At 41.3% G+C, this 19826-nt stretch overlaps 1 protein-coding gene and 1 pseudogene across 4 annotated transcripts in view; both read left to right on the forward strand.

Annotated features, from left to right (window-relative positions):
- Nucleotides 1-7155, forward strand: part of Fam171a1 (family with sequence similarity 171 member A1) — a 52688-nt gene extending 45533 nt beyond the window's left edge. For 3 of the 4 annotated variants that reach the window (XM_019210338.2, XM_019210337.2, XM_019210336.2), the window contains 2 exons: nt 3540-3654; nt 4284-7154. In XM_019210338.2, coding sequence (XP_019065883.1) covers nt 3540-3654; nt 4284-5970 — 1802 coding nt within the window. In that variant the 3' untranslated portion in view covers nt 5971-7154. Of the gene's footprint in view, nt 1-3539; nt 3655-4283 lie in introns of all 4 variants that reach the window. The other variant, XM_019210335.2, reaches the window with a different exon arrangement.
- Nucleotides 7156-18986: 11831 nt separating this feature from the next.
- On the forward strand, nt 18987-19116 carry LOC117286997 (annotated as a pseudogene).
- Nucleotides 19117-19826: the final 710 nt, after the last annotated feature.

Here is a 19826-nt window from a genome sequence, read left to right on the forward strand (position 1 = left end):
GGGGGTATTACAGGGGGGATTCTGATTAGAATGTTCCAGTCTAGAAAGAGAAAAATGCATGGAAATAGTCCTGTCTCCTGACCTGTTTTGCTCAGCCAACTTCCATAGGAAATTCTTAATCAGAAGCCTACAGAGGTGACTGAGACCTCCTCCATAACTCCTGAAACAGCTGTGGCCTGGAGTACACGAGTGTGTGTGGAACACACCTCAGAGACCCCCAGAGAGTCACCAGTGGGGGCTCCTTGAGGGACAAGTCTGATCTTGCATTTCCAAAAGACTTAAATGCAAAGTAATTGCTTTGTGGCCAGAAGAATAATCTCCATTTAGGTTATGTGAATTATCTCAGAGTTTTCAGAAACTGACTCAAAGTGTTTCTTAAGCTGAGTTATTATCCCAGGGAATATTCCAGAATTGATTTTTCAAGATGGGTGTCTCAGAATTATTTCCAGTGAAGGTTTCCAGCTGCACTTGTCATTAGAATCTGTATCACCTGGATCACCTCCCTTACTGATCTTGTCCTTACTGGCAAATCTTTATTTTTTAACACATGTAAAAATTATGCACAGCCAAATCTGGTGAATAAAGTAGGTGTCTGTGTGAGGCCAAAATGTGCTATATTAAAAGGTGTCTTGCAAATAAAACATGAAGGCAGCTCATAAGTGGAAGTTTCACAGTATTTAGCCATGGAATGATTACTGGAAATAAAACCTAAACTCCCAGAGTAACTAATATGGGGGAGGCTTCCTAGAAAGAAGGAGAAAAGTTGGTCACATGGACTGCACTTTCACACTGAAAAACTTCACACTTCACAAGTATTTCCCTTGATTATTTGCACTCATGGCCATACGAGCATGAACCATATACAGAAATGTCCCACTTTTCTAACTTCAACATCAAAGTCATAAAACTAAAGAGAAACGGAGGAGAAATTCTTTATACCAAAACAGAGGCCACAAAGCCCACACATTAATGTGAACTTTTACATATATTTCAAAAAACTGTAGCTGTCATTTTTCCATTGTAAAACAAAGTAATACATGCTTTTGTAAAGAGAAAAGATCCTAGGAGCTTCCCAACAGAGAAAGAAGAGACCCACAGCTATAAAAAGTATACAGAGCAGCCACACACAGTGGAGCACACCTGTAATCCCAGCAACATGGGAGGCTGAGGCAGAAGGATCGCAAGTTCAAGACCAGCCTCAGCAACTTAAAAAGATCTTGTCCCCGAATAAAAAGTGAAATGTCTGAGGATGTAGTGTGAAAGTGTGAGCCCTGGGTTCATTCTCCAGTACCAAACGAATAAGCAAAAAGAAGCATACACAGCACAGCCTGTGACAGTATTTGCTGTGCAGACACCTATAGTGGTAACCTCACCCCATCGCTTTTACTATTAAAACAAAATTACAGTGATGCTATGCTTTCATGATCTCAAAACCCATGAGAAAATAATTGGAGTTAATTTCTCTGTTTAAAAATGAGATTAAAGTATAGCTATGAATTTTATGGTAATATCCATGGACAGAGTTTAAAATACATTGTGAGTACTTAACAGACCAACCTTCAGTTATCTGGAGATGATTTTTATATGTCCCCAAGAGGTCTTGCTTGCTGCGTGAGTGAGTGTGTGTGTGTGTGTGTGTGTGTGTGTGTGTGTGTGTGATGCTGGGGATTAAACCTGAGTACCAAGGTTTCACTGTGGCTCCTAAAAAAAGGCTTTATCTAGTTATTTTTCTCACATTATAAATATTAGCCCCATCCTCCCACCCCACTGAAGTGAATTTTGTTTTGGGAGAGAATGATATTTTGGGGCTCACAAATTGTTTTTTCAAAAAATGGTAAACTTTCATGGCTTTATCCAGCCTTTAAATTAGGAAATTTGCCTCCTTTAAAAGATTTACAAAGAAATGTATCTTTTAAAACACCAAAGCCAGTTATGGTGGCACAGGACTGTAATCCCAGCAATGTGGGAGGCTGAGGCAAGAGAATCACAAATTTGAGCCCAGCCTGGGCAATTTAGTGACCTAGTGAAACCCTGTCTGAAAATAAAAAATTAAAAAGGGAGCTGGGACTGCAGGTCAGTGTGAAGGCCCTGGATTCAATCCCCAGTAGTAGAGAAAAAAATTTTTTTAAATAAACAATGGTTGATGGTTTTTAGTAATCATAACCAGGCTACCAGTTTGTTCCTTCTCCTGTACTGGTGCACTGTCAGGATATTGGGCAAGAATAAGTGCCCCAAATCAGTTTGCAGTGGGTGCTCTGTTGTCAGTCTGTTACCAGAAACATTGAGACAGATCTGTACTACTCTTGAACATGAAGCATAGGAATGGGACACCCCTCTTAAGATTCTTTACCATGTAAATTTAGAAAGAAAATATTTTTATCTCATGTATCATTTTTAAAGAGGTGTGTGGCCATGTAAGTTTAGTCTTTTTAAAAACTGTATTATAGAGAAATACTTATTTTAAATGGAAAGCTTTTTTATCATATTTGACACTTAGTTGTTGACTTTTTAATAAGTTCTTGCCATATACTTAAACTTGATTCATTTAGACAAAGAACAGTCTACACAGTAATAATTGCCCTGGAAAGTGAGAATAACGTCTTATATTTTCTTTTCTACCTGCCATATAAAATCACCAGATACCCAGACTACCTCTTGACCGTGAAAGTCCACTCTTTATATTATTACGCGTTCATTTTATTTTAATAAAAGAGCATGTGATTAGAATGTTGTGCCTGCAACACAGCAAGACTCACTTCTCAGTTCCAGACGGCCCCTGGACACAACTACATTTCAGTACTGAAAGTGCTGCTGGCCACGGAAGCCTCCATAAGTGTTAATCACAGGACAAAGTGATTGCCCAAAGGACATTTTCATCTGGCCACTGCTCTATGACCCAGCGAAGAAGAATAAGAAAAGGCCATTAGAGGGGGGGATCAGAATATACAGTGAATATTTAAATTTTTTAAAAGTAGTAAAGGAAACAGTGCTATTAATCCCCCCAAGACACTCTTCGTCCTTCTGAACACACTCATGCCACCATTCCTGCCCCTGTCTGGACCAGTTCTGGAGCCCTCGTTCACAGGTGTCTGTGAGGTGTGATCCAAGGAGAGTGAATGCTGCTGCCGAGCGTCGTCCAGTGGCAAGGCAGGGCTGCAGAAGCATTACGGAGAGTCCTCATCCGTGTCCTTCACAGGATCTAGTACTGTGGGACTCCCCGAGGTCAAAATAACTATAAAAGGTAAACGTTCCCGATCAGCTTAGAACATCACGGTGGTAGTGGCAGCACAACTGAAGACATTCATGAAAAAGGACTCCAGAACGGCTTCAGAAAGTGGCAAAAACGATGAGATACGTGTGTTCAAAGTGGGCAGGGAGTATTTGAAGAGGGGTTAATGATGATGTGTCTCTTATTATCGCAAGTTTTTAAAATTTAAATAGTTACCATATTTGTTGATCATACTGTGTTCTCAACTAATTATCCCTGTTTTTATTTAAAGGTATTCAAAAATCTAAAATGCCATTTTCTGACCTTCTAGGTCCCATCGTAACACAGGACATTACCACGTATCACACGGTGTTTCTTTTGGCCATTTTAGGAGGAATGGCTTTCATACTTCTGGTTTTGCTGTGTCTCCTTTTATATTATTGCAGGTAAAGTGATAAGATTTTTTAATGTAGACTTGCTTGTACAGTTTAGTATTTGGAAGCATTGATGTAGAAGTCTTTTTGTTTTATTTTTCTAAATTGAGGTTCTTTTTGTTCTCTTTTCTTAAAAATTCAGGAATTCAAATATGTGATCTGAATCAACAGGATGTGTACAGCATGCTGTAGATGTCATTCCTTAGGAGAGTAACTATTACAAAGTCTTTGACAGTATTTTGAATGAATTGTGAATATGAGAGAATATATGAGAATTCCCAAGTAGATGACTTATTCAGAATATTCCTGTTGCTGTTGGGAAATGATACTCCCAAGAGCAAAGCAGAATTATTCTTACTTTGATGCCATGTCTGTTCAGTTAGTGAAGATGTTTATGCTTGGGCAACCACTTTTGAATTAATTACTTGGTGTTCTTCTAAGAGCCTGGGAATGAAATCTCTGGGTTGCTCTGGGTTACCATAAGGATGTGGGTATGGAATGAGGCTTCTGGCCACTGATTAGTTGCTTTGGTTTGTTTTTCCTTGCGGAAACTGAAAATTATGACCTTACCTGAAACTTTGCAGTACTTTCCCACTGTGAGAACCTCTAACCTGTGGTTTACATTGTGTCTCTGGACTCAGGAGGAAGTGCTTGAAACCCCGTCAGCACCACAGAAAGCTGCAGCTTCCCACGGCGCTGGAGAGTTCCAGAAGGGACCAGTCCACTTCCATGTCACACATCAACTTGCTGTTTTCTCGGCGGGCATCAGAATTCCCTGGCCCACTGTCTGTCACCAGCCATGGACGCCCAGAGGCCCTGGGAACAAAGGAGCTGATGAGCGGGGTCCATTTAGAAATGATGTCCCCCAGCGGAGAGGGGGACCTGCACACGCCCATGCTGAAGCTCTCCTATAGCACCTCTCAGGAATTCAGCTCCCGAGAGGAGCTGCTGTCCCACAAGGAAGAAAACAAAAGCCAAACCTCCTTTGACAACCTGACACCGAGTGGGACACTGGGGAAGGACTACCACAAGTCCATGGAGAGTTTTCCCTTGAAAGCCAGAAAACCTGTGGGAAGAGAAGGCTACGAGTCCCCCGGCAACGAGGATTACAGGGGCAGTTACAACACTGCGCTCTCTCAGCCTTTATTTGAAAAGCAGGACAGAGAAGGGCCGGCATCCACAGGAAGCAAACTCACCATTCAGGAACACATATACCCCACGCCTTCGTCTCCAGAAAAAGAGCAGCTGCTGGACCGCAGACCCACTGAATGTATGTCAAGATCAGTCGATCACCTGGAGAGACCTACATCTTTCCCAAGGCCAGGCCAGTTGATCTGCTGTAGCTCTGTGGACCAGGTCAATGACAGTGTGTACAGAAAAGTGCTCCCAGCCCTGGTCATTCCTGCTCATTACATGAAACTCCCAGGGGACCACTCCTACGTCAGCCAGCCTCTGGTTGTCCCAGCAGACCAGCAGCTAGAAATTGGGAGACTACAGGCTGAGCTTTCTAACCCTCATGCGGGGATCTTCCCACACCCATCCGCTCCGATGCAAGGCCAGCCTCTGTCTTCCCAGGCCATCTCACAACAGCACCTGCAGGATGCAGGCACTCGGGAGTGGAGCCCTCAGAACACATCCATGTCAGAGTCTTTGTCCATCCCAGCATCTTTGAATGATGCGGCTTTGGCTCAAATGAACAGTGAGGTGCAGCTTCTGACTGAGAAGGCACTGATGGAACTTGGGGGTGGGAAGCCACTTCCACACCCCCGGGCCTGGTTCGTCTCCCTGGATGGAAGGTCCAACGCTCATGTCAGACATTCATACATTGATCTCCAAAGAGCTGGAAGGAATGGAAGTAACGATGCCAGTTTGGACTCCGGGGTGGATATGAATGAACCAAAATCTGCCCGGAAGGGAAGGGCAGACCCTTTGTCTCTCCAGCAGAGCCACCCTGCTGTCCAGGAGCACCGGCAGGAAGAGCCCAGAGCCCCGGACAGCACCGCCTACACGCAGCTGGTGTACCTGGAGGACATAGACCAGAGCGGCAGTGAGTGCGGGACCACCGTGTGCACACCCGAGGACAGTGCGCTGCGGTGCCTACTGGAAAGCTCAAGTCGGAGAAGTGGGGGGCAGTTGCCCAGCCTGCAGGAGGAGACCACCAGACGAACGTCAGATGCACCCCCGGAGCCATTAACCAGTCCCCACCAGAGGAGATCTGCTCATGAGGAAGAGGAAGAGGATGACGATGATGATGACCAAGGAGAAGACAAGAAGAGCCCCTGGCAGAGACGGGAGGAGAGACCCCTCATGGCATTTAACATCAAGTGAGCAGTGCGCTGTAGGACCACTCACTGGAACAGAAGATGCCGGATGCCCTGTCTTACCTGTTTGTAGAGGAGGTTGACCAGTGACCGCAGCAGAAGTGGACACTGCAGTATTGATGGCAGAAAGGAAGGGAAGCTGTTGCTCGGAATAGAATATGACTGACCCACGATGCACCCAGGGTGGGGCCAGAAGAAACGTCTAGATGTCGTTCCCGGACTTGATGTGTCTGTCACAGCCAGCGACGCCAGAAAACTGCACGTGACGTTCTGTGTCCCAGGGGTCGCCTCGGTTCTCCTTCAGATTCTGGGAACAGAAGATGTTCTTTTTGCATTGCCTGAATCCATTGTAAGTCGATAATGCTACCGTGAAGTTATTCCTGGGATGTTAGGGTAGCACTTAGTGTCCCAAGGTAGGCATTATCTCAAGGAAAAGCTATGCATCGCTGCTTTGTTTGACTTACTTTGCTTAGGTTTTGCTTTGCTTAGGTTTTCTTCTTTTTTGAAAAAATACAATTTGGTTGTACAAAATTTTATTCCCTCATTTTAATCTAGTCTCCTTCACAGTGTTTTATTTCAGTGTCTCCCTTCAGGAACTCCTGCGTGTCATCTCCTAACACCCAAGGCTCTAAATGAAATTGTACTGAAATTTTTATCAGATAAGAGTCTTTCAATTCTGGTCCCATTAACTCCAAGTGCCTTTTTTTACAGTGAAAACAGACAGTCCTTCATTGTTTTGGTTTTTCTTAACCCCTTTAATTGAACTGCCTGGATTTTATATAAAGTTATAAATGATGCCCCTTTTCTTTAAACTGCATGCTGCCAAGTGCCATTCGTGCTCAGCATCCTCTGTTCAGCGCAGTGTACTCTAGTTATCATTGTGTAATGTGGGTTTTGTTAGCTAAGATAGACTAGAGGACACTTTAGCGATGCCCTTCCCTCTTCGTCCCTTTGGCACTAGCCGCTATTATGGTTTTTCTGGCTGTTTGTATATATAACTGCGTATTATCTCTGGAATCTTATGGGCTTATCTTGCTCACCAAACATGAGAGTATGGAGCAAGGGGACTGAATGTGACTATTAAAGAAATCTTATTGTACTATCCAAAAGTGCCAGAATGACTCTTCTGTGCATTCTCCTTAAAGAGCTGCTTGGTTATCCAAAAATGAAAGATTCAAAATAAACTCAAAAGAAAAACTATTTTGTGGTCATTTTAATTCATTCTGAGCCAGTATCTGTCACAAAAATTGCTTATACGATTTTGTTACCCCTTTGACAGCCTTCAATGTGATTGTTGGACTTACAAACACAAAGACACTTAGAAATTTCCACGATGGCTGAAACATTTGTCATTGGTCTCTTTTAAGAATGCAAGATTTATGCTGTGACTGCCTTGTAAGCTCAAGGTCGTAAATTCAATCCCTGGTACAAAAAAAAAAAAAAATACAGCCGGGTGTGGTGGTGCATGCCTATAATCCCAGCACTCGGGAGTCTGAGGCAGGAGGATTGCAGTGAGTTTGAGACCAGTTTGGGCTACATAGTGAGTTCCAGGTAAGTCTCAACTACATAGTGAGACCCTGTCTCAAAAAACCTAAAAAAAATTTTTCTAAAAATACAAGATAATCTGGGCCAGAGATTTAGCTCAGTAGTGCCGATGCCTGCCTCAAAAGCACAAGGTCCCAAGTTCAATCCCCAGTACCAAAAAAGGAGAATACAAGATAACATTCTATTGTATTTCAGGTAAGGAGGTGTGTGTGTGTGCTTTACAAGAAACTGATGTTTTATGTTCAATATTGATCCATTTTGGAACAGCCTGAAGATTTCATTAAAATGACCAGAGCCATACCAGATATGTAATACTGTTCATCAAAATTAACAGATGATGTGGGAACATGGGCAGAAATGAATTAAGCCAGCTCTTTTAAAGTCAGCAGTTTCCTTACAGAATCATCATTTATGAATTCCATGCAGGCATAAAATCAGTGGAGCCGATTTTGCTATTTGAATTTTCCATTGGTTAGTCTAAGTATTTGGCTCCTAAAAGGACAATGAAGGAGATGCTCAGCGGGTACACAGCTAAATAGGCATCTGGTTCAGCAGCAGAGCTCTTTCTGGAATGAACATTCTCACCAATAGGTGGCAGGCTTTGCTAAAAAAGAAGTCTTGTCAGCTTCCCTCAAAAGAAGTGCATTGCCTCTCAAGAATACACAGAAGGAAAGACACCGGAAGACCTCCCCATGCCGCCCGTCCCAGGAATCACCTTATTAAAGGATCATGTTCCAGAAGAGGCCTGTTTAATAATGTCTGCTTCTGATGAAAAGCAAGTAGATGTTATCTATTACCACTGACCAAGAGGCCTGGCAAGAATGGGATAGCCTACTTTTCTGACTTCTCTTTAGGTGAGACATACCAGATGTCGGGGAAGGCCCGTGACCATGGAAAGTACTGAGCAGCCAGCAGCGCTCACAACACACTGTGTGCCTAAGAAGACAAGGCAAGTGGGAAAGGGGAATCGGTTCCAAAACAGATGGCGTTCAGTTTGATTTGCTGTCCACAGTAGGCTCCAAGGTTAACATTTCTTCTCAGGGTGCCAACACTGACCGCCACACTAGAATTCTCTGCACAGAGCAGCGTGACTGCAGATTTTAAACATTTCAATTATCTTCTTGCTAGCCTGGCGAGGGTTGTGAGGATAAAATGTGTCACAGGGTTTCCCGTCAGCTATGTGGTGTGAAGGGCCAAAGGCCTCTTGCTCATGCCACCGAGTGGCAGGTTTTCGCCTGCCTATTAAGGAGCACGTTCTTGGGGAAGACGGGGTGGATGTGCCCAGGAACCAATGAGCCGGTCTTCCGGGTGAAGTGGTAAGGAGAGGAGACAGGTCAGTGGCATTCCTACCTAAAAACAAAGTGTGGGGAGCAATAATATATTCATTTCTCCAAGACTTATGAGGAAGGTATATGTTCTTTGTTTTATACCTAATTAAATGGAGCCTTGGTGGTTAAGTAATGGAGTTAACTCAGGTAAAAGTATCGATACGTTGTTTAAACAGTCTGCTCTCTGGAAACAAGTACATTTAAGCTATAAATGTTCCTAAAAATATGTAGGACACAATTTAAGAAAAACAATACTATTATAAATTTCCGTTAACAAATTCTCACAGAGTACTTTTTTATTATCATCATAGCCAACCCGTTCTTGCAACTGGCGAGAGTGTGGTTCTGATATGAACGTTGTTATGATGAGATGAAGTTGACACAATGAAGTGTCAGCACCACCTGTTCATCAGTCATGAGTGAGCATCATCAGGTAATTCTTGAATACTAGAATACTTTCTCGTCTTTTTGTGCTATTCAAAACGTAATATCTCCAGACATTAACACTATTTTGAATTTAATCTGCATTAATAAATTTTCTTTATCCAAGGATTCCAGATTTGTAAATTTGCATACTGGTTAAAACTTCTTATTTGCAAATTTAAAATCAGTACTTTGCCTTTGAGATCATTCATGGACTCATAGAGTGACTCAAAATGTTGAGCTGTGCCTCATACAGGTTCCCAGCTGAGGCTAAACAAGGCAACGCTCTAATCTCTTTTAGTTTTCCTACCATAAACAAGTGTCCTTTTGCATGCTGTGGCCCTGACACACTTTCTACACTTTGGAACTTTTTATTGATGGTTTTGCCATTAAAACTGGCCCCACAAAGAGTGCTGAAGTGCTGTGTGGTGTTCCTGTGCTCAAGAAGAGTGCCTTACAGAAAGAATCTGTGTGTTAGACTTCGTTTGGGCATGAGTTAAAATGCCAGCAATGTTAATGAGTCAGTAATATATGTTAAGTAACATGCCTTTAAACAGAAACACATGTTAGCAAAGCTAGATAACCAAAAACCGTGAGCAAAAGCTTGCAGGACCCTTCCCCTTTGCACTCCTGGGAGTGAGGTTCCCAGTGTTGTGCTCACTAACTTGGTGATCCAGATGCTTTAGAGAACATAACTACTGCAAATAACAAGGATCAGTTGCCTTAAACAACTAGAAAGTGATTAGTTCTAAGCAATGGTTACCTTTGTTTCAATATAACTAATTTCAGACTTGTAGAGCTCATTTTTAATACTAGCTATGGCTAACAACTGACCTGCAAAGTCTGCAGTTTCAGGTCAGCTCTCAGAATCCACTCCACATGTCGTAAACAGCTCATGGACAAAGTCCTATCTAACTCAAAAACCTAGCCTCATGCTTTTATTTTTTTATTTTATGTATGTATTTATATTTACTTTTTTAATTTTGGAGTACTGGGGATTGAACTCTGGTCCTTGCGCTTTTGAAGCAGGTGGTGGATATTTTTTAAACCTTTTTATATTGAAATCTTTAAATGTACACCCAAGTTGCATAAGTAACAGTTTCTGTACCCTTCATCCACTTTCTGTAATCCATCATCTTATAAGACTTAGTCACCTTCAGCACCATACCATAAACTACACCATAAACTTTATCCCATTTCCAAGTTATTTCCATTAATGTCCGTTAATGGTTTTTACAATGCCTACCTTTGTTGTTCTTTTAAAAATTAAAAAGTACAAATACAAATGGTTGTGGTAGCCCATGGGATGGGAAGAGAATCAAGCTGAACTTAACAAGTGAAGTAGAAATTGTAAGACTCTCTCACCCCTTAAAAGCTGTTTTCAAAGTCATGGATGTAAATGTAGACCAAATACCTGTAAATGTGTGGAGCCTTGGGGCTGGGGATTTAGCTCATTGGTTCTGCTGCTTGCCTTGCAAGCGCACGGTCCCAAGTTCAATCCCCAGTACCAAAAAAAAAAAAAAAACCTGCATGGAGCCTTCTTTGCAGTGATTGTGACTGGCTCCAAACTGGAAGCGGGATCGCAAAGGAAAGCAGTTTAGCTTTCTGTTCTGTTACCCAGAGTGGCTGATTCAGCTTGCATGTGGCAGATTGTGGAGCTTCTTGGTGTCCCTAATTGTGAGAGCCAATTCCCATAATGAATCTCCTTGTATGTGTGTATAAACATGTATATATAACTTTATACAGTTTACAGTGTAGTTCACATAAATGCATGTAAAATATGTTGGTTCTGTTTCTCTGAAGAACCCCGCAAAACAGAGCCAAGGAATAAAACAAGGGAACTAACCAAAAAAAAAAAAAAAAAAAAAAAACCCAGAGTGTAATGCTAACTCGAAAAGATTTCCTACAACAAGCTAATTTCATAGTACATTATCTTGATTCTCACAGCTTCCCTGTTACATGGCTTTGCCCTGTTACATGTTTGCCAGTTTGGGCCTCCAAGGGCACTGGCATGTATTATATTATCCAGACATTGCCCAGACCTAGAGTTTGAGCTGAAACCCAAGTGTTTTCCCCAGAAGTGTGAGATTCTCTCCACCCTACGTGGCTGCCTCACAGTAATTAATTCTAGGGATGAGAGCAGCAGCTACACTTACGTTCTCTTGCATTAGTAACAAGGGCTCTAAAGACACACTATGGACGAATTTATTAATCCCTTCCTGTGATACTTTGGACACTGAAGGTCCACGTGTTCAGGGGTAGGTTTCTAGGGTAGTCCTATTGGGAGGTAGTAGAAACTTGAGGTAGGGCCCGTTGGATGTCCTCAGGTCACTCGGACACATCCCTGAAAGGATTAGGCACACCAGACTCTTCCTCTTCCTTCTTGCTTCCCGGATCATGAGGTGATGTGTTTCCCACCACTGCCATCCAGAAACCAAAACCAGGTCTAAAGCATCAGGTCCACCTGATTTGGACTCAAAGCTCCAGAAATGAGAGGTAAATCAACACTTTCTCTTGCAAGTTAATTATCTTAGGTATCTTTTTACAGTGACAGGAAGCTAACACTCTTCCAAAACCTGAAAGGTCAACAGGTCTGCTATTTCACAGACAATTCAACTAGAGAATCAGAGTAACAACCTGTTAACCTCTGCCCTTCGTGATACTGCGTTGTATTAAATAATGCCACATTCAAGTGGAAAGCTAAAAGTACTGTTTCCCAGAATGCTACCATTTTAATAAATAGAAAATAGTTATAAATTCCTTCCAGAAATATGGAAATGGTTACTAATGTCCTAAGTAGTCTTGTGAGCTTCAGAAAGGTGACTTGATAACCTGCTTCCCAAGGTGGGGCGCTCTGAAGCCCTGTGATGTTAATCACTCTTAAATGCCAAAGATAGTAAAGTAAATTAAATGAGATCAGATGTCGAGCAGTAGAAATGTTCATGTTTGCTCTCAGGACAGACAAAAAAGGAGGCATAATGCTGGCAAATTTAAAATAACTACTTGGAAATCGATAATGGCTTAAGTTGCATTGGAAATCACATTTTTTCCTTCAAAGAGGCCAGAAAGATTCTCGTTATCTTGAATGAGAGAAAGGAGTACGAGGTCCTTTGTAAGAGGAATTGGCCTTGTTTGGCATTGAAGAATATTGAAGAGGGGCCAGGGATTTAGCTTAGTGGTGCCTCTGCCTGCCTTGGGTCCTGAGTTCAATCCCTGGTACGACGGTGGGTGGGGGGAGAGCTGAAGAGGGCATCTTCAAAGAAGGAAAAAAAAAGAAAGAAAGAAAGAAAGAAAAAAGAGAAAAGAAGGAAGAAAAGCTGAAGAGGGCATCTTCCAAGAAGGGCAGTATAGCAGAGATAATTCTTGGCCATGAAGCACTTTGATAGTCTCAAGTGAAAGATAATTTTGCTTTGTTGTTTTTGGTTTTTTTGCAGTGCTGTGGATCAAACCTGGAGTTCTGAGCATGCATTGAAAACACTTTACCACTGAGCTACATCACCAGGCCTGATAGTTCTTTTTAAAGGCTATTATTGTATAATACTGCAGCTAACTCCCTTGAGTCAATATTAGAATGAGACAGAGCATCAGTAAATAAATATCCAATAATCTAAGAATGTCATTGTGAACTGCAGTGGAATTTTAGATTATGCAAGCGTTAGTTTTCCTTTAATGTGAACTAGAAATATTGTCATTCCTTCTAGCCTATCATTAGAAGGAATATACACTGTTTTAAACTTATTTTTTTATTGAGCTAAAAGAAGAAAGTTTGGATCTTCAAGAAAATTGTATGGTTGGAAAAGTAATGGGCAGACCTACTTTCAGAGGTATTTATTGGACAAAGGAGATGAATTATCCAGCTAATTTATACTGAAGCTAAAAACCAAAGGAGGAAAGGACGTGTAATTACTTCTGAGAGCTGAATCTTCTTCTTTCAATCCTTTTGTATCAGATTTGCATAGTGGTTTTGTGTGCGTGCGTGCGTGTGTGTGTGTGTGTGTGTGTGTGTGTGTCATTGGCTGATGAAGAAGGAAGAGGGGCACATAAAGGTAGTATGTAAAAGCTCAATAGAAATACTAGTAATAAGTGAATTGAAAAACTAAATTATGAAAACAAAGTTACTGAACTATGTGATGACTTTTTATCTTTTTAAATTAACATTATTGGTACATTTTAGGTATTCTTTATGATCACATTCATCAAGGGAACTTGTGCTTGTACATGATGTATCTTAGCTCTTGTATTTTCCATTCCCCTTCCCTCCCTTCAATCCTCCGCCCTCCCCTATTTACAAAAGCTTTGTTTCTGTTTTCCCTTCTCTCATATTTTTTCCTTCTGCACCCCACAGCCACTTTCCCTTCCCCTTTGGATCCTTTACTTCCTATTTCACATTATCTGTTCTACATTTGGTCTCATGTACACTTTCAGTTTCTCACAGCAGAGAAACTATTCAGTATGTGTGTCCTATTTATTTCAAAGAGTATGGCATCCATTTAGCTACAGATGTCTGTAATTTCTCATATTTTATGGCTGAGTAGCACTCCATTTTTTTTCTCATTGAGTTTATTGGTACTCTTTAAGTGTACAGTACAGTTACATTTATCACTGGGATCTTGTACCTTCACATGACAGATCTTGGTTCTCCTTCTATTAAAGAAAAACACACATCTTTATCTGGTCACGTTGACAGACATTTGGGCTGTTTTTAAGATTTAGCTATTACAAACTAGGCCACTATAAAACAGGTGCACATATATTACCGTGGTATGATGCTTTAAATTCTTGTGGGAAGATACCCAGCTGGGGAATAGGTGGGTCAAATGGGACTTCTAATCCTAGTTTTTTGAGGAATCTCCATGCTGATTTCCAAAGTGTTTGTACCAGTCTGCACTCCTAGCACAGTAGAGTAGGGTTCCTCTTTTCCCACAGCTCAGCCAGCATTTGTTACTGGTTGATTTCTTGCATCTCTCAAATGACCAGGGATGTTGAACATTTTTTCGTATGTTTATTTACTGTTTCTACTGCTTTGTCTGAGAAATGTCTGTGCATTTCCAATGCCCGTTGTGATTTTTTATTTTTATAAAGCAAGTTATTTGGCAGATGAAAGCCATTTTCTAACTTTTCTCAATAATCCTTTTTCTTTTATATTCTTAGGCATAGTTCCAAAGTGATATTTGTTCTCATGTGTCTAGGAAGAGATTTTCTGTGCCTCTTTCTGGCTAATAATTCCAAGAAATGATGTCTCATGAACAGCGTGGACCCCAAAGGCCATGTTTTTACTATGTCACCTTCTTCACAGTGATTGTTCCAGGTCAGTCAGAGATCTATGTAGTTTTCTCTTTTTTAACTAGAACTGGGAAAGATAAAGCTAGTGGCAGAGCTACCACCTAGAAAAAAACTCAAACTGTTGGTAGTTTTATTCCATTCATTATCTGAATTACCCCATAACTTTCCATGAAGTCCCCATTTTGTCTAAGGTACCCAAACATTGTAAGACAGCTGCCAAAAGGAGCCAAAAACAGTCCTGGCCCTGTACAGCCCTGGTTTCCGTGTCTCCCGTAGCTCAACTCTTCCACTGTCACTCCCATAATTTTATTGTTCATTTTCTTCTTTCCATTATCTGAAATGCCCCAGTAGTCTCTTAATAAGTTCCCAATCAACAGCTGATTCAAGTTTGTTTGTCACTTGTATCTAATGGAACCAGAAAATAAAACATCCTACTAGCTCGATACAGCCCAATAAACTCAAGAGCTCTAACCTTGGTTAAAAATCTGTGTGTGAAGCTAGGCACAATGGTACCTACCAATAATCCAAGCATTCTGGGAGTTTGAGAAGGAGGATCACAAGTTCAAATCTTACCTAAACAACTTAGCAACTTAGTGAAAATTCTTTTTTGTTTGTTTGCTTTTTTAAAGGGGGGAGAGAAACTGGGGGTGAAGGTCGGTGTGAAGTCATCATATTCAATCCCCAGTGCTACAAAGAAAGATGTCTGTGTGATTTCTTAGGCCCAACCATTGCCAGTTACAAAGCCTTGGTTTGGCAGCTTGGAAGGGAGTTGCACCAGGGTCTTAGACCCCTACTTCTGTGTCTCTAAACTGGCAGAGACCTATATTGCAAGGTCTCCTGGGAAGTAAGATGATCCCCACAACTGAACTGATCCACCAGATCCGCCCCGGCTCCATTCCATGGGTAAAACAGAACCCTGGAGGAGCCTGTGCACATTCCTGTTTAGCCTCTTGCTTATGCTTTTGCAGTGATTAAGCCTTTGACTGGACCTCAAGTTTTCTTGTCTTCACTGACCACTTCAACACCTCCAGGTCCATCCTCTCCTGTTCAACTCTAGAGCTGAACAGGTCAGTGAAAATGGGATATTTATTTGCACTAAGTTTTGCTAAACACATTACAGCTTAGACATCTGAGCATGTGCCCAACCTTGTAAAGGTAAACACAGGCCAGAGATATAGCTCAGTGGCACCATGCCTGCTTCGCAAGCACAAGGTCCTGAGTTCCATCCTTGGTACCAAAAACAAAAAAAACAAGAACAACAACAACAAAAAGGTAAATAAACCACAGTATATACTTCTAGAAGTTTAACCTGGCGTTTATGAAAGTGGTTGAATACTTTCATCTTAACTTCCACATAATTTGTACTGCTTAGTTACTGTACTCATCAGTTATCAGGACAATTCAACAAAGCCTTGGCTTGCTGAATTTCATATGCACACCCGTAATTGAGAACTGGAGCATTCTTTGCTTTCCTTCTTTGAATTATGTGTTTCCTCATGACAGATGCAAAAAGCGGTGCATAAAAATTCTGAATTTGTGAAATGCAATCAGAACCTCTCTAATTCAGCTCACAAAAGAAAGTCTTGACTCCTGTTAATAGCAAAGGAATGTGGACAAAGATTTGCATCAAAGCTGAGATGCAGACATTATCTGTCTGACGTGCTAAGTAATATTTGGTGGCAGTCCATGTATTTGGCCAGGTACTTGTATGGGATCTGACAGACCAAACCGAGGTAGAATTTTATCAGGATAACAAGCTTTGGCCAGTTTGCAGAAGGCCCTATAGATAGTCAAGTAAGCTGTAAACAGCTGACTAGTTAAGCTGTAACCAACAGATGCTGTTTGATAGGTTGTAGTCAATCCAGTTTTCTATACCCCACTTCCATTTTCCCTCAGATGCTATGGATCATATCATTGGTTGGAGTTCTCAGGACCTGCTATGTTTCTGACAGCTACTCTATGCACAAATAATAATTATAAATTTAATTGATTTAAATATTTTTTCTTTTAACAAAGTGATCTCTTTTTGTTTGTTTGTTTATTTGTTTGTTTGGTTGGTTTTTTGAGACAGGGTCTCACTATGTAGTTGAGACTAACCTGGAATTCACTATGTAGCCCAGGCTGGTCTCGAACTCAGCGATTCTCCTGCCTCAGCCTCCTGAATGCTGGGATTACAAGCATGCGCCACCACGCCTGGCACAAAGTGATCTTTTAAATTGATGTGTGTGTGTCTTTTAAATCCCATGATTGTGATGATTTAATTGTTTTTAATTTTTTAAATCTTCCTTCCTCCCTTTTTAAACTAACTCAGTTTCTTCATTTCTTTTAAGCCTTAAAGCAAACTTTTCATGCACTTTGCAGGTTTGCCTATAAATGTCTGTAGGGGCCAAGCAATGTGTCACTGATTATCTTGCCTTATCACAGACTGAAAAAATGAGGCCAAAAGACAGAATATAAACATATAACCAATTCATCCTACCCAGGCTTTCTTGGCTGACGACCGCAGCTCTCACTTTGGAAATAGGTGCTTTACTGCTGAAACACAGCCCCACATGATACAACCCACAGGTAAGCAGATGGTACAGTGGGGAAGAGGGACTGGAGCACTGCCTTACCTCCAGAGGGAAAGACAGTCGACTCAGTTTAGAAAGTCAAGTCAGCTGGGTGTGGTAGTGCAGGCCAGTGATCCCAGATACTACAGAGCCAGGAGCAGAAAGATCACAAATTCAAGGCCAGCCTGAACAGCTTAGTGAGACCCTGTCTCAAAAAAGAAAAAAGGCTGGAATGTAGTGGGAGAATGTCCCTAGGTTCCATCCCAATATTAAAAAAAAAAAAAATCAAGTCAATCATAAAGTTTTCTGAGAAAAGTAGAAAGAGGCAACAGAAACCAAGTGTAGTTTAAGGCCATCTTTCAATCTTTTTTTTTTTTTTTTTTTTTGAGACAAGGTCTCACTATGTAGTTCAGACGGACCTTGAACTCATTATGTAGCCCGCAGTGGCCTCAAACTCATGGCAGTCCTCCTGCCTCACCCTCCTGACTGCTGCAATTACAGGTGTGTACCAACATCTTTCAGTCTTACTTGACAGAATTTAGCCATCTAATTCCCAAGTTGGATATTTAGATGTTAATTCATTTGTTTTGTTTTGTTTTTGAGATAAGGGTAGTCCAGGCTCGCAGTGATTTTCCTGCCTTGGCCTCTTGAGTATTGGTACTGTGAGTGTGCACCACCACACCTGGCTTTGTGTGTTATTTATTTCTTCATTTATTGTCTGGTACATAGAAACATAAAAATTGTGCTTGTTATTGGGTTGTGTTTGATACATACACATTGCATAACATTTAGAATAGGTTATGAATCCTAACTCCTCAGATATTTATCATTTCTTCCAAACCCTTTGTCCTAACTTTCTGAAATGACTATGCATAATTGTTATCTAAAGTCGCCCTACTGTGTGATAACACACTAGGGTTCCTGCTCCCGACTGTGACTCAGCACGCATCGCTCAGCCATGTCCACCCTCCCCTCCCTTCCGGTCTCCCCGCCTCTGGTGACCACATTCCGCTCTCCACTTCTGTGATGTGAGATCAGGCAATGCTTGTCTTTCTGTGTCTGGCTTATTTCACTTCACATAATGATTTCCAGCTCCATCCATGTTGTCACAAGCAGATCATTTATGGCAAATACGGATATTTATTCTCTACGTATAAGACTCTAGATAGTCTACCTAGAAGATGTAGAGTGGAACTTAGCCACACATAACATCTTGAACTTTCAAACTGGATGTTAATTATTTCAACCCAATGAATTTTATTAAAACTTTTTTATCCTGGCCGGGGATTTAGCTCAGAGGTTCCGCTGCCTGCCTCACGAGCATAAGGACCCAAGTTCGATCCCTGGTACCAAAAAAAAAAATTTTATCCTGAGGGACATAGTAGCTGTTGATGATGGCATCTTTGTGTGTTTCAAGCTCTCTTGTTTTTCAGGAATTCCTTAGTAACAGTGATGTTTTAATTTTTTTCTCACTTGAGAATAACCTTTGGATGATTATGAAAATGCTTTGATGTCACTGAATACTTTTCCTCCCAGCTCTGTGCTCTGAGGCCTGCAGCAATGTCCTTCCCAAGGACTTCAGAATTCCACAAATCCTTGATACATGAAGTCATCATAATCGCAGTAAGATTATTCAATAACAAGGATGATTATGCATGCCCTGTTTCCTTTGACAGAGTCCCCTGGTATAATTTCAATATGTGAATCTATAGATAAAATCACACAATTGCCCTTTGCTATTTATACAACTAATATGTGCTGGTAACCAAGTTGCTTATAACAAGGTGTTACTCCATTCTGAGTGAAATAAGCCCTAATGTAAAGTTTTAAGTTGCCTAAGATGGATGCAAATAGAAAATGCTAATATACCTTGTTCTCTATTCCTGTTCTTAATCGCTTCTCAGCCTTTTGGCTAAGATCAAGTGTAGCATCTATTCCAGTTCTTGCTTCTGGTTGCGGAACTCCAGCTCTGACCTCATAGCTTACAAGTGTAGAACTTGCTCCTGTGAAAGGTGACCCAACCATGTCACCAGTAAAGCTTCTGAGACCCAAAAGGAGCTGGCTCCTTCCCATACAGAGTAGGATTATCAGCCTGGTTCTCCTAACGGACTTAGAATTTTGCTGAGGGAACAAATATAAATACTTGAGAAGAGGATGGTCTGAGTCAGTGGTGGTGAACCTAGCACGTGTGCTGCAGCGGGCACTGCCCCAGCAGCCAAGCCTCAGACAGCAGTACATGTAGGGCCAGTGCATGTGCTCAGAAAAGAGGAGCAGCATCAGGCAGTGACCTCGCAAGCCACAATTATCCAAGCTTTCACATGACTGCTCAGGGCACTGCCAAAGATGCACATATGTACTTGCACTATATTTACGTGGTTATGAGTTTTAATGTATTGTTATTAACATAAACTTTAGCTCTGAGTTTTCTCATGAAAAATTGAAAGACTAGCAGATTAAGTGACTGAAATTCTTTTAATGCTGTGCTGTTCCCTGGCATGTTTGAATCTGCAGCATATTTAGTTTTTTGTGAAGGATTTATGAAAACAAAGGATTATATATATATATATATATATTTGGGCTGGTTATGATTTTAGCAGAAGCCCCACAAGGTAGGAAATGCACTCAGATGAATTTTTCAGAGCAGGTCAATAGCTGGTGGTCAGTGGAAATTGTGCTTGTGAGCTAGTGGTCAGCAAATTTAAAAGAAACCCCACCAAGAATCTCTGCTATAT

This window comes from Fukomys damarensis, unplaced genomic scaffold (assembly GCF_012274545.1).
Source record: "Fukomys damarensis isolate Sample0158 unplaced genomic scaffold, DMR_v1.0_HiC HiC_scaffold_19, whole genome shotgun sequence".
Taxonomy (NCBI): Eukaryota; Metazoa; Chordata; class Mammalia; order Rodentia; family Bathyergidae; genus Fukomys; species Fukomys damarensis.